The sequence below is a fragment of the Sceloporus undulatus genome, chromosome 4 (genome assembly GCF_019175285.1).
Source record: "Sceloporus undulatus isolate JIND9_A2432 ecotype Alabama chromosome 4, SceUnd_v1.1, whole genome shotgun sequence".
Lineage (NCBI taxonomy): Eukaryota > Metazoa > Chordata > Lepidosauria > Squamata > Phrynosomatidae > Sceloporus > Sceloporus undulatus.
In genome coordinates, this window is record NC_056525.1 from 212,109,083 (window position 1) to 212,123,205 (window position 14,123).

A 14,123-nucleotide genomic window follows, 5' to 3' on the forward strand; every position below is an offset into this window, starting at 1 on the left:
TCTTGAGGGGGAGAGGGCCTGGCTCGAAGAAAAAGAGCCCTCCTCCAACCACCATCATGAGGGGGAGAGAGGCCTGGCGGGAAGAAAAGAGCCTCTCCAACCACCATCTTGAGGGGGAGAGAGGCCTGGCCTGGAAAGACAGAGAGCCCTCCTCCAACCACCATCTTGAGGGGGAGAGAGGCCTGGCCTGGAAGAAAAAGAGCCCTCCTCCAACCACCATCGGAGGAGGAGAGAGGCCTGGCCTGGAAGAAAAAGAGCCTCCTCCAACCACCATCTTGAGGGGAGAGAGGCCTGGCCTGGAAGACAAAGAGCCCCTCCAACCACCCTTGAGGGGGAGAGAGGCCTGGCCTGGAAGAAAAAGAGCCCTCCTCAAGCACCATCTTGAGGGGAAGAGAGGCCTGGCCTGGAAGAAAAAGAGCCCTCCTCCAACCACCATCTTGAGGGGGAGAGAGGCCTGGCCTGGAAGAAAAAGAGCCCCCCCAACCACCATCTTGAGGGGGAAGAGGCCTGGCCGGAAGAAAAGAGCCCTCTCCAACCACCATCTGGAGGGGAGAGAGGCCTGGCCTGGAAGACAAAGAGCCCTCCTCCAACCACCATCGTGAGGGGGAGAGAGGCCGGCCTGGAAGAAAAGAGCCCTCCTCCAACCACCATCTTGAGGGGGAGAGAGGCCTGGCCTGGAAGACAAGAGCCCCCTCCAACTACAATCTTGAGGGGGAGAGAGGCCAGGCCGGAAGAAAAGAGCCCTCCTCCAACCACCATCTTGAGGGGAGAGAGGCCGGGCCTGGAAGAAAAAGAGCCCTCTTCCAACACCATCTTGAGGGGAGAGAGGCTGCCTGGAAGACAAAGAGCCCTCCCCAACCACCATCTTGAGGGGGAGAGAGGCCTGGCCTGGAAGACAGAGACCCTCCTCAACCACCATCTGAGGGGAGAGAGGCCTGGCCTGGAAGAAAAAGAGCCCTCCTCCAACCACCATCTTGAGGGGGAGAGAGGCCTGGCCTGGAAGACAAGACCTCCTCCAACCACCATCTTGAGGGGGAGAGAGGCCTGGCCTGGAAGACAAAGAGCCCTCCTCAAACCACCATCTTGAGGGGAGAGAGGCCGGCCTGGAAGAAAAGAGCCCTCCTCCAACCACCATCTGAGGGGGAGAGAGGCCTGGCCCGGAAGACAAAGAGCCCTCCCCAACCACCATCTGAGGGGGGAGAGAGCCTGGCCCGGAAGACAAAGAGCCCTCCTCCAACCACCAATCTTGAGGGGGAGAGAGGCCTGGCGCCGGAAGAAAAGAGCCCTCTTCCAACCACCATCTTGAGGGGGAGAGAGGCCTGGCCCGGAAGACAAAGAGCCCCCTCCAACCACCATCTTGAGGGGAGAGAGGCCTGGCCCGGAAGACAAAGAGCCCTCCTCCAACCACCATCTTGAGGGGGAAGAGGCCTGGCCTGGAAGACAGAGAGCCTCCTCCACCACCATCTTGAGGGGGAGAGAGGCCTGGCCTGGAAGAAAAAGAGCCCTCCCCAACCACCATCTTGAGGGGGAAGAGGCCTGGCTGGGAAGAAAAAAGCCCTCCTCCAACCACCATCTTGAGGGGGAGAGAGGCCTGGCCTGGAAGAAAAGAGCCTCCTCCAAACCACCTCTTGGGGGAGAGAGGCCTGGCCTGGAAGAAAAAGAGCCCTCCTCCAACCACCATCTGAGGGGGAGAGAGGCCTGGCGGGAAAAAAAGAGCCCCCCACCCACCATCTTGAGGGGGAGAGACCTGGCCTGGAAGACAAAGAGCCCTCCTCCAACCACCATCTTGAGGGGGAGAGAGGCCTGGCCTGGAAGACAAAGAGCCTCCTCCAACCACCATCTTGAGCGGGAGAGAGGCCTAGCAATTTTTTGTATTGTATTGCAATTTACTGTACACCGCTAGATCATTGCGGAATAGCAGTCTAAAATATATTATATTATTATTTATTATTATTATATTATATTATTAGATGTGAAGGTTTTCAGGCAAGGTTTGAAAATGCTACATAAATGCCAAATATCAGAGGACTGAAAATGAGAATTTTCATCCTTATTAGCCTAAACGGGCCACATTAAATTTGTACTGGTCTTATGAGTATTTTTGTTCATGGAAGCAAATATAAACAGCAGTGAATGCTTGTTGGACTACCCGTGTGGTCTTATACATGAGAGTAAGAATTCTAATTAAGTTAATACAAGTACTCAGAGAAAGTGTGCCCAGGCTGGAACCTATATTTGCTTATCTGAGAAGCCCTTTCCACTGACTGAGACTTGTTCTGATTAGACATGTGCAGGATGAAACTTTAAATTGTTGGAGTGAAAACCCAGAAATTACGTTCCATTGCTAAATATTGTTACCATTGATCGAAGGATTTAAGTGATGAAACTGGAGCTTTAGAAATCAGTTACAATATGTAACATGTGGAAATGCATGGATGGCATTTAAAATAAATGAATAAGTTAGACCCTCTGGTCAAAATTACCCATAAAGAGGAAGGTTACATTTCCACAGTCATTATGCAGGAATATAGTATTAAATTATAATGATCAATTCATTTGAGATACAGTGCTGGAGAAGAGAAAGTAGATACCATGGATAGCCAAAAAGACAAACAAATGAGTCCTAGAGAAACTCCCTGGAAGTCAAATGATAAAGTTGAGGCTGTCGTATTTGTTCACATCATGAGAAGGCATGACTTATGGAAAAAAAAACAATAATGCTAGGAAAGGTGGAGGAAAGTAAAGAAAAACCTCATACTAGATGGACAAATTCTATTAGTATGAATTTGCAGGTACTAAGCAGAGTGTGAAGACAGGGCATTTGCAGATGTTTATGGCGCCATGTCGAGATCTACAAGAACAACAAAAATAATAATGAGCCAGGGTTGTTACAAAGAGTACATAAGTTCAACTGACTTTAGGCCTTTGTTCATGGTTGTGTCTGAACCAACAATCGACAACATACAGAGGAGGAAGCCCTCAGTCTCAAGCACTGGTTGTGCAGTAACCAGAAGCTCACTACCATTGTCCTATTTTTTGCATTAAAGCATTTATGCAAGAAGATGACACTGGCATAATCAGTCGATAATTAGGGAAGGGATATCAGTATCAAGATCACAGTATTGACCACATAAGAACAAAGCAATTTGTTTACTACAGTGGGCCGCGATCCCCTGGGGTTTGGTTTCAGGACCCCTGTGGAAACCAAAATCTGTGAGGCTTCCCCCATTAAATACAGTGGAACAGTGAAATTGTGTACTTTGTATAAAATGGCAAAACAAGGTTTTGTTTTAATTTATATATTTTGAACATTTTCAAACCATGGATGTTCAATCTTGGATAAATAAAATATGTGGATATGAGGGCTGTCTTTTTCTTCAGTATGTGAACTATAACTACATCTTTGTCAGTCTAACTTCTTGAACTTTTGGTAATCTCGTCTGGTATATTAATGAGCAAAACAAACGATGACATGTCATGAGTAGATGAAGTTTTCTTCTTCTTCTGGTTTGGATCCTTCACTTCTTGGAAGCTGTAATCCATGAGCCAGGTACTGCTAATAGACTTGAATGCATTTGTATCAAATAAGGGCTTGAAGCCTTTGGCACACTGATGTGAGCTCTATGAGATCAAGAGAGCATGCACAGAGATGAGTTGTGCAGGAATTGGGACTCATTTCCTAACAATATGCAACAAAAAACCTAGATATACCATGCCAGATATTATAATGGCCTTTTATATTTTTATTCTGTAAACTCTTTGAGTCCTGCTCTGGTGGAAAAGGTGGGGCATAATAAAATTAATGAATGAATGAGCGACGATGTGATATTTGATTCAGAAAGGATAGTGTGGCAACACAACTAAGCGATTAAACAATTTACTCAATTATTAAGATGTTTGTTGTTGTGTGCCTTCAAGCCTTTTCCGTATGGTGACCCTATAATGGGGTTTTCTTGTCACGTTTCTTCAGAGGATATTTGCCATTGCCATCCTCTAAGGCTGAGAGAGTTTGACTTGCCCAAGGTCACCCAGTGGGTTTACATGACAGAGCCGGGAATCGAACCCTGGTCTCCAGAGTCATAATCCAATACTCAAACCATTGAAACCACTGTTTCAGGTGCTATTTTGGAAGAAGCATTTTTTCTCTGAAATTGACTGTACAAAACATTGTGCTATAATGAATTTATTAGTCTCCTGAAAGTGCCCTAAGACTCTTTATTGCTTTGCATCTGAAATAGAGCCTAATGTCGCACTATGCCATCTTCTTTGTCCACAGTGTATAGATACAGATTTTATTCCAACATAGCTATTTTAACACTAAAAACAATGTCTGGAATGTATCTTAAATACCAGGTTTATCAGATTCAAGTGTTGGTATCTAGATAAATGGGCCAGTGTTGTGTAATGGTTTGAGCATCCCACTAGGATCCTGGGAGACCTGGGTTTGAATCCTGGCTTGGCCATGGAAACCCACTGGGTGTCCTTTGGCAGGTCACACTCTCATCCTCAGAGGATGGCAATGGCAGCCCTTGTCCCTTTTTATACTGTCAGGAGGAGGAGAAATGACTGGAGAAACCCTATTGGAGTTGGCTTAGGAAGAGGCTAACTATTCAAAGGAATTAGATCAATATAACTTTTCTATTTATGTCAGATTTCTCCTGAGAAGAATCAGAAGTCCCCAAACTTCCTCATTCCAAACTTTTATTCTCTGGCTCTAAGTTTCTGTTTTCTCTTTCTCTGTCCTGACAGTCCTATCAACACACACACAACACACCCAGCCCTTGCCTTAGCAACCTTTGCGCAAGTTGACCAGACTGTCCTCCTTTTCTAGCACCTGTCCTACATTTCAGTCTCCTGCCTGCCAAGGGGGGAGTTCCAGAATGTCCTCCATTTTGAACCTATGAAGCATGAATGCATATTAATATGTTTTTAGCTTTGACTTGGTCATGTCCTTTTCCGGGACCCATCCTATAGTTCAGCCTCATGTCCAGGAGGAATGCCAAAAGGTCCTTGATACTGAGCATGGCTAAGTAGCATGGGTTTATAATTTTATATGAGTGTTTTTAGCTTTTATTGGGTCATGCTCAGGTTGACCAGAGGTCCTCCTTTTCCAGGACCCACCCTCCATTTCAGCCAGGAGGAATTCCAAAGTGTCCTCCATTTTGAGCCTGACTAAGCAGCATGGATTTATATTGATATGAATATTTTCATCTTTTATTAGTCATATCTGGGGTGACCAGACCAGCCCTCCTTTTCCAGGACATATCCTTCGTTTCAGCCTTCTGTCCAGGAGGAATCCCAGAATGTCCTCAATACTGAGCATGGTAATATGAGTGTTTTTAACTTTTATTTAGTCATGCCCAGGGGGAGCAGAGGTCCTCCTTTTCCAGGACCCGCCCTCCATTCCAGCCAGGAGGAATTCCAGTGTCCTCCATTTTCAGCCTGACTTGAGAGCTCGGCTCTGAGCCCCAGGACAAACTACAACTCCATAGCCTTGAGCCAGAAAGAGAGTTAAAGCGGTGCCAAACCGGGTTATTTATTTCTCCAGTGTGGATGCAACCCTGGAAAGGAAACTTTGGTTTCGAAACCCTGCGCAGGCAGGCAGCAGCACGCCCCACTTGGCAGCTACTACGTGGAGCAGCGGGGGGAGGCAACTGCTGAGTAGCTACAACAGGGATCCGCCTGGCTCAGCCAGCAGCAAGAGGAGGAGGAGGAGGAGCACGTGTGTGACCTTTCTATTTAAATTCCCCATTTCACAACAAGAGCAATAAAGGCACTCGGGGCAGTGGATTTCCCGGGTAATTACTAGGGCCTGGCACAGGCAGTGTCGCCACCGTCGCCCACAGGCAGCCTTTCTCAAGGTGCGGCTGCTTAGGTGCTTCTGTATACTGCAGATAGATAGATAGATAGATGTATATATGTGGGATAGAGAGTGTGTGTATACACACACATACACACTAGCCCACATATATACATATATCTACCACATTATATATGTGTGTGTGTGTGTGTATGTATGTAAAATACGCACACATAAACACACACACGAATATATGTAACACACACACGCCTATATACATATGTGTGTGTGTATGTGTATATATATATGTAATATATGTATATATAAATGTGTGTGTATGTATACACACAAATATATACATATATAATGTACACACACACACAAATATATAATACCCACACATACACACCCACATATGTGTATACGCACATGCAAATTATATATATATATATATAATACACATATATACACACATACATATAATGCACACACATGCAAATATATATATGTATAATATACATATGAACACACACACATACTGTTTGTATATATATATATATATACACACACACATATTCTGTATGTATACACACACACACACACATATATTCTGTATGTATACACACACACACATATATATACATATATATTATAAACACACACACACACACACACGAAAGCCAGCATGGTGTCGTGTTTTGAGTGTTGGACCAAGACTCTGGAGACCAGGATTCAATTCCCCCATTCAGCCATGGAAACCCACTCAGTGACTTTGGGCAAGAAGTCACACTCTCTCAGTCTCAGGGGAAGGCAAAGGCAAACCTTCTCTGACTAAACCTTGTCAAGGCTGCATCCACATTGGAGAAATAACCCGGTGTGGCACCGCTTTGACTCTTTGTCTGGCTCTTTGCTATGGAATTCTGGGAGTCGGAGTTTGTTCCGATTCCCAGAATTCCATAGCAAAGAGCCAAAGTGTTAAAGCGGTGCCAAACCGGGTTATTTCTCCAGTGTGGATGCAGCCTCACTGGGAGGAGGGGAAGGCGATTAGCGGCTTCTCCTCCTCTCTCTGGCGTGCGCCTCCATGTCACAACACACGCAAGGCGGTTTGTTGTGGCTACTTTTACAACGCTTTCTTTTTATACATGACGGCCATTCTTAAACGGTTTCCTCAGAAATATTTATTTTGGGTGTAAACGGGGGGAGGGGGAGAGAAAGAGCTGAGGCGCTGAGGAGGAGCGGCCCAAGATGTCCACTTCGAGCCTGGCTGACGATGATGTCAAAGGGGTGGGGAGTTTGCCTCAGGGAGGAGGAGGAGGAGGAAGAAGACGGTTCATTAATATATATTACTGTATATATATATATGTGTTCGTGTGGGGAAAAGAAACCGTGTCGTGCTTTCACTGAGGGGGAAAAGAAAGCTCTTAGTGTCACATAATCACATTTATTAGCGTGTGGCGTTTCGTTCTGTGTGAGGAGGAAGAAGAGCAGCGGCGTCGCCGTAGAGGCGGCCGTTGGGCGCGCGGCGGCAAAAGTCCTGCCAAGTGGCCGCGAGGACGAAACGGGGGCGCGCCTGAGAGCCGCGCGCACGCGCACTGAAAGGGGAAAAAAGCAGACCTGACACTCGCCAGCTGTTCGGGCTCCTCCTCAGTCCCCCTCCCCTCCCTTTCTCCCCCACTCTTCTCCCTTTCCCCTCCCTCGCTGCCCCGGTGCATTGTGGGCGCAGTCCGTTGTTCATTTGCCATTCGACCTGGGGCCGGGGCCTTGGTTGGGGCGGAAGGACTTTAGCCGGATCTATTGTGGGGGAGAGAGCTGGAGAAGGCGGCGGCGGCGGCGGCGACGAGAGGCTGAGGAGACTGATCCCCCGGAGAAGACTTTATAACGCTCCGCTGCTTTATTTATTCTTTTTTAAAACGTTCCAAACTGACTGGAGGGGGGCTTTGATTGGCTGGCTCTCCTGTCTGTCCACCCCCCGCTCCCTCCCGCCCCCCCAGCGCTTTAACAGTCACAGCAAGGGAAGGAAAGGGGCAGTTGGGCGCCGGAGGGAGGGAGGCCGGAGGGAGGGAGGGGGCGCGCTCTCGCTCGCTCTCTCTCTCGCTCCCTCTCGCCCGCCATGTTCGCCGAGATGAACCGCAGGACCTTGGCCTTCCGGGGGGGCGGCCTGGTCAGCGCCGCCTCAACAGCAGCGGCGGCCGCGGCCGTCGTAGCAACAACCGCAGCCGCCGGCGGCGACGTGAGTCCGACTCCTAACGGCGAGGAGGCCTGGGTCCAGCCGGAGAATGCTCTGAACGGCCAGGAAGAGGAGGAGGAGGAGGAGGAAGTGGAGCTGGAGACCGTGGAGCTGGAGGCGTCCGAGTTAGAAGCCCCGGACGCGGCCGGGAAGGAGGTTTTAACCCCGGCCGTCCCGATGTTCCCTGAGAGGAACCGCCGGACCTTGGCCTTCCGAGGCGGAGGGGCTTCGTTGTCGTCCTCGTCGGTGGCGAACAATGGCGAGACGGTGCCTCCGCCGCCGTGGCCCCAGCGGCGCCCGTTGAACGGGGACGAGGAGCTGGAGCTGCTGCTGGAGGGGAAGGCGGCGCCGGGGGCGGCGGACGGGGCCTCGCTGAGCGAGAGCAGCGAGGAGGAAGAGGAGGAGGACGAGGGCGAAGGGGACGAGGGCGGCAGCTGCAGCAGCAGCCGGGGCGAGGAGGCGGAGGCCAGCGGGGAAGCCGCCCCTCCGCCGCCCTCCTTCCAGCCGCTCCCTTCCCGGGCCAAGTCGCTCCTGCACAAGCTCCACGTCTCCTTCCAGAGCTCCTGGCTGAAGGAGTTCCCGTGGCTCCAGTACTGCCAGCAGACCGGGGTGGCCTCCTGCGCCTGGTGCGGCGGACACGACGACTTGGGCAAGGGCACCCGCCGCTACAAGCGCGCCCTCTTCCTCAGGCACCACCTCTCCGCCGAGCACCGCCTCAACGACCCGGGAGCCGCCGCCGCCGCCGCAGAGCAGGTGAGCGGCCAGGGGCCTGGGGCCGCGGCCACGTGTGGCAGCCGCTTAAACGGATTCCCCTCCGCCTCCCCCTCCTCTCCCCGCTTTGGCTCCAGCAGCGCATGACGCTGCTCCCGGTTCACCTTCTGTCTCCACTAAAGCAGATTATTGCATCCTGCCCTTCTGTTTCCCCAGCCTGGCTCGGCGGGAGAGCCCTCTCTACAGGAGCTTTAACCCCCCAATCTCCCCCTCTGCTGCCCTTGCCAACCTTTTCGAGACCTCGCCCCGCCTTTGGGACCCTCTGAACAGACAGGCCAAAATAAAGCTGCTTCAGGTCACTTTGGAGGCACCATGCGTCCTAAGAGCCAGAAGCCAAATGCATCCTCTCTAGGGATATCTAGGCCCTCCAGCGCAACTCCATGGCCAACGTTTAACAAAAAGCTGCCCTACGAAAGACCCAGAGATCCCCAGAGAGAATACAGTCGGCCCTTCTTATACTGTATATGGATTTTATTATACATGGATTCAAGCATCCACAGTTTGAAAACGTTCCAAAAAAGTATACATTTATCTTGATTTTCCATTTTTTATAAGGGACACCATTTCGCTGTGTCATTATATTTAATGGGGCTTGAGCATCCATGGATTTTGTTATCCACAGAGGATCTTGGGACCAAACCCCAGCATAAAGCAAGGGTCCACTCCTCTCCACTAGGCATTTGTAGCTCCTCCAGTTCGTCTTTGGCACAGCTTCTGGACTCTTTAAGAGGCGTGTGTCATTTCAACAGCCGTACCTCCAAAGTGACCCGAAGCAGCTTTATTTTGGCCTGTCAGTTAGGACCCTGAGAAACCCCCCCATGATAGCTGTCGCCTGAGGGTCACCGTGAATCTCATTGTGCCTTTGGGACTTGCTGGAACAAATGGGCCTGAACAGACAGGCCAAAATAAAGCTGCTTTGGGTCACTCTGGAGGTATGCTGTTTAAATGGTGATGCGTGTGTCCTAAGAGGCCAGAAGCTGCATCAAAGCTGTGCTCCAGTCCTTAGGAGTGGCGTATGGCTTTGGCGCGGCTTCTGGCCTCTTAGGACACACGCATCACCATTTAAACAGCATACCTCCAAAGTGACCCAAAGCAGCTTTATTTTGGCCTGTCTGTTCAGGCCCTCAGAAAACCCTCATGATAGGGGTCGCCTGAGGGTCACCTTGAGCCAGGAATGGCCCAAAGGTACAACAACACCACACACCTTTAAAAGGCAGTGTTACTATTTTTATTTTATTTACACTTGTCCCGCCAATATTCGCTAGGGTTAGGGGCACAAGACCCCCATGAATTTGGAAAAATAACAAAAACACCATGTTTTTACCTAAGAGGACACCTCTCTAGGAATCTCTAGGTCCTCCGGTGCAACTCTGGTCAACCTCCAAGAGACACTGACCATAAAACTGCACTGGAGGAGCTATAAATGCCTAGGACAGGGTTCTCTCTAGGAATCTCTAGGTCTTTCAGTGCAACCTTTAGTGTAAGTTGACTATAGAGTTGCACTGGAGGACCTAGAGATTCCTAGAGAGAACATGTTAATCAAATCCGTGAATAATCAAATCTGCAAAAACCACAAATATGGAAGGATGAGTGTATTTATTTATTTTATTTCTATGCCACCTTTCTCCCAAAATTACCATGGTAAGGGGACAGATACTGTTAAAAGACAAACCATTACAGAAGCTCAGACTTCTAAAAAAAGGATGGGATGAGCGGAGTGGGTTGGGTGCTAGGGAATCCTGGGAGTTGTGGTTTACCGTGGCACCAAAGCTCTCTGTCAGAAAAGGCGGAATGTCTCACAAAACTACCAGAATTCCCTAGCATTGAGGTTAAAGCGGTCTCAAACTGGATTATTTCTGCAGTGTGTTTAGGACTTGAGAGAAAGGAGCTGGTTGCCTGAACTTTCGTAGACTTGAGCCTTTTTCCTCAAACGCAACACACACACACACACACACGAAAAGCTCGTGCTACCAGGGCCTTGGCTTCATCCACAGTGTAGAAATAAGCCAGTTTGACCCCACTTTAACTGCCATGGTTCAGTGTTATGACGTTTTGGGGGTAGAGCTTTGCCCTGGTGCCACAACAAATGACAGTTCCCAGAATTTCATAGCATTGAGCCATGACAGTTAAAGTGGAGTCAAACTGTCTTATTTCTACACTGTGAAATTAAAACAGATTATTTCTGCACTGTGGATGCAGCCTTAGTCTCAAAGGTCCTTTTGCATACTGGTTTTCTAGACTAACACAGCTATGCCTCTGAATTCAACCTTTTTAGAAGTTTGAGCTTCCATAATGGTAGTGTTTAACAATGTCTGTTCTCTTAATAGTAATCCTGCCTTTAACTGATGTGTGTTGTTTTGTTGTTGTTGTTGTTGTTGTTGTTGTTGTGTGTCTTCAAGTCATTTCAGGCTCAAGGTGACCCTAAGGCAACTTTGTCATGGGATTTTCTTGGCAAGATTTGTTCAGAATAGGTTTGCCTTCCCCTGAGGCTGAGAACATGTGACTTACCCAAGGTCACATGGCTGATTCATGGCTGAGGTGGGATCCGAACCCTGGTCTCTAGAGTTGTAGTCCAACACTCAAACCAGTATGCTATGCTGATTCACAACTTATGTGTGCCTCCTGTGTAAAAGATGCAGATGATACAGTTAAATTTCTTCAAGCAGGGCATCTGTATTTGATCACTGTAGGAATGTAGACTTCTTATGTGGCTGTATACTAATCCATTCTCCTTGGACATGGAATTTTGTCACACCTGTGTGAGTGCTACCGTTCATATGTACAATGTGTCCACACAGTACAACCTATTCTTGGAAGGCACACGAATAGTCAAGCAAGAAGTGTGTAAATGATGGCAAAGTGAAACTTTTAAAAGTTCCTTGGAGTTCTTGAAACACCTCCGCAGTGACAGCAGTCTCTTAATAAACCTGTCAAGTAACATAGGAAGCTTCAGACTGTTTTCATTACTTTCACCACAGTAGTTTTGTGGGGAGAAGCCAGATGAATTGCTTTTTGAATGTTTTTGTACATATTTGCAGTATTGCATAACTTGGATTGTTTTACACTAATATTCAGAAAGATTCCATAATTTCAAAATGTGAGAAATTCCTATTGTGTTATCAAGAGTCTACAGTTGTGGCATCTGTGTCTTGTATGGATTTTTCTGATCCTAGTAAGTATCTTATTAATTACTATACTCAGCAGCACTTCAGCCGGAAGGGTTGCTCCATGCTGCCCCTTTCCTCGCTGGATTGTGTCCCTGATGTGGCCTTTCCACGCACAAAAAGCAGCTGCAAAAAGTGGCTCCTTTTCCATGAAAAGGGTGCCCTAGCCACAGAGGCTTTTTGGCACTCCTTTGGCACAGTGCAATTAAACACTGCATCAACGGAGTGCCATGATGCCCTCCCGCCATGTGGTTGGGCGTGCGGTGTGACGCCGAAGTAGGGGCGGCCAGCGTGCGTACACCACGCTGCCACACCGGCATATACTGCTGGCCTGTACAGGCTCTAAGTGCACATATTGCTTGCACGTTTGACAACCTGGATGTGGGTGATAACATTTCTGTGTTATATTCTGGACTCTGCTGAGTAAAATAATGTGATTATACATGTTATATTTCTGGGAGCTTACTCAAGCATTTTAGTTTCTAGGATAGCACTTTGACATATGTTAAGTTAAAATGAGAAGCTAGCAAAGGATGTACAGATATAGCTGAGATAGAAATCTTCATCTTGGCCAAGTGGAACTTGATGGTCCAGCCACAGACGTACATTACCAGCAGATGCTATGTTAAACTTATTTTCCTCTAAAGCTAACTTCTAGACAAGTACATGTTTAAAGCCACCTGAAGATACTCATATCTGTAGGAATGTGAGGTTGGTCTTCCATGCCTAAAATTAAACACTCTGTTTTAGTTGATAGCAATGTTGCACAAGTCAGGTCCAAAGGTATGATAGTGCATTACTTTGGTGGATGTTAGAGAATACCATAACCCTTAATACTCTGTCCCCCCCATTGTCCCGATCCTTTCCCCCTTCTGAGCATGTTGAGACACTCGGGGGGGGGCGGGGTTAAAATGAACTACTGTATTTTCTGGCATATAAGACTACTTTTTAACCCAAGAAAATCTTCTCAAAAGTTGAGGGTCATCTTATACACCAGGTGTCATCTTATAGGGCAGGTGCTGAAACCTCCAAGCCGGACTGGAGAATCTGTGGTTGCTGCATATGGAGAGGGGAGCTCAAAAACGGCCGTGGCCACATCCCCTCCGTATGTGGCGACTGTATGAAAGCAGCAAGGTTGGCGCTGTACAAGTATGGTAGAAGAAAATCTTGGAGACAGGGAGGGCTGGGCAGGCAGGGAGAGCTGACCAATCCAAGCAGGCTTTGTATACAACAAGTTTTCCTGCTAAGTACCTGCATGTCATAAGCATTTGAATTAAAAGTACCATATTGAAATAAAATCTGATGTTTTTTTAATTTTTATTTGGTGCGTTGGAAGAGGGGTAGTCTTATACGGCAAGTATATCCCAAACTATATTTTAACTGGAAAAGTTTGGGGTCGTCTTCTATGCCCAGTCATCTTATATGCCAGAAAATACGGTAATTTTCAATTCTATTAAAAATGGATTTTTAAGACTTTTAAATATTTTACTTTATTTCTACTAAATAATGGCACAAAACCTAAATCTGGATGCAGGTGTGTTAGTCCTACAGTTAATAAATAATAACAAATAATAAAACTTTAGAAAATTTACCATTGCACAAAAATTGTCATGGATGCTGACCTTCAGAGGCCCTGCATGAAAATATTTTAAAACTATTTGCTAATTGCTAAGAGAGAAAAAGGGAACATATGAGAAAAGAGGGAAGATGTACTTTGAGAATGAAACAGAAAAACTGTTGTAATTATAGATTAAGGTGGTTCATTGGTCAGTTTCAGACCATTATTTAGGAATTACATGAAGTATAAATGCAAAACATGATTTAAATAATCCTTTTTTCTTGCTGACTTAAATAATCAAATTGAAATGGCTTTATTTTACACCAGTCCACCCTGTTTGCCAGAAACTGCAGGTTTTGAGCATTTGGGCATTTGCAGACGCATTTCCATGTTATCCAGCCAAAGCCATTTGGAGCTGGCGAATGTGTTGTGGAGTATGTAGCATTACCTGATGCTTAGAGGTACTGGGGAAAAAAGATTTTTTTTTTTGATATTTACTGCCCTAGTTAAAAGGGCTGATGGAAGAGTAAGAAATAAAGTATCTATGGAATTTCCTCTGCAGTGGGTGGGAATTGTGCCCCTCTTAATGGTTTTGAATTGCAG

General features: G+C 47.4%; 1 protein-coding gene across 1 annotated transcript in view; it reads left to right on the forward strand.

Annotated features, from left to right (window-relative positions):
* Positions 1-7,234: 7,234 nt before the first annotated feature.
* Positions 7,235-14,123, forward strand: part of ZBTB10 (zinc finger and BTB domain containing 10) — a 33,750-nt gene continuing 26,861 nt past the window's right edge. Inside the window, exon 1 of the mRNA XM_042462967.1 lies at positions 7,235-8,780. Within this exon, the coding sequence (XP_042318901.1) occupies positions 7,911-8,780 (870 nt within the window). The 5' untranslated portion in view covers positions 7,235-7,910. The remainder of the gene's footprint in view (positions 8,781-14,123) is intronic.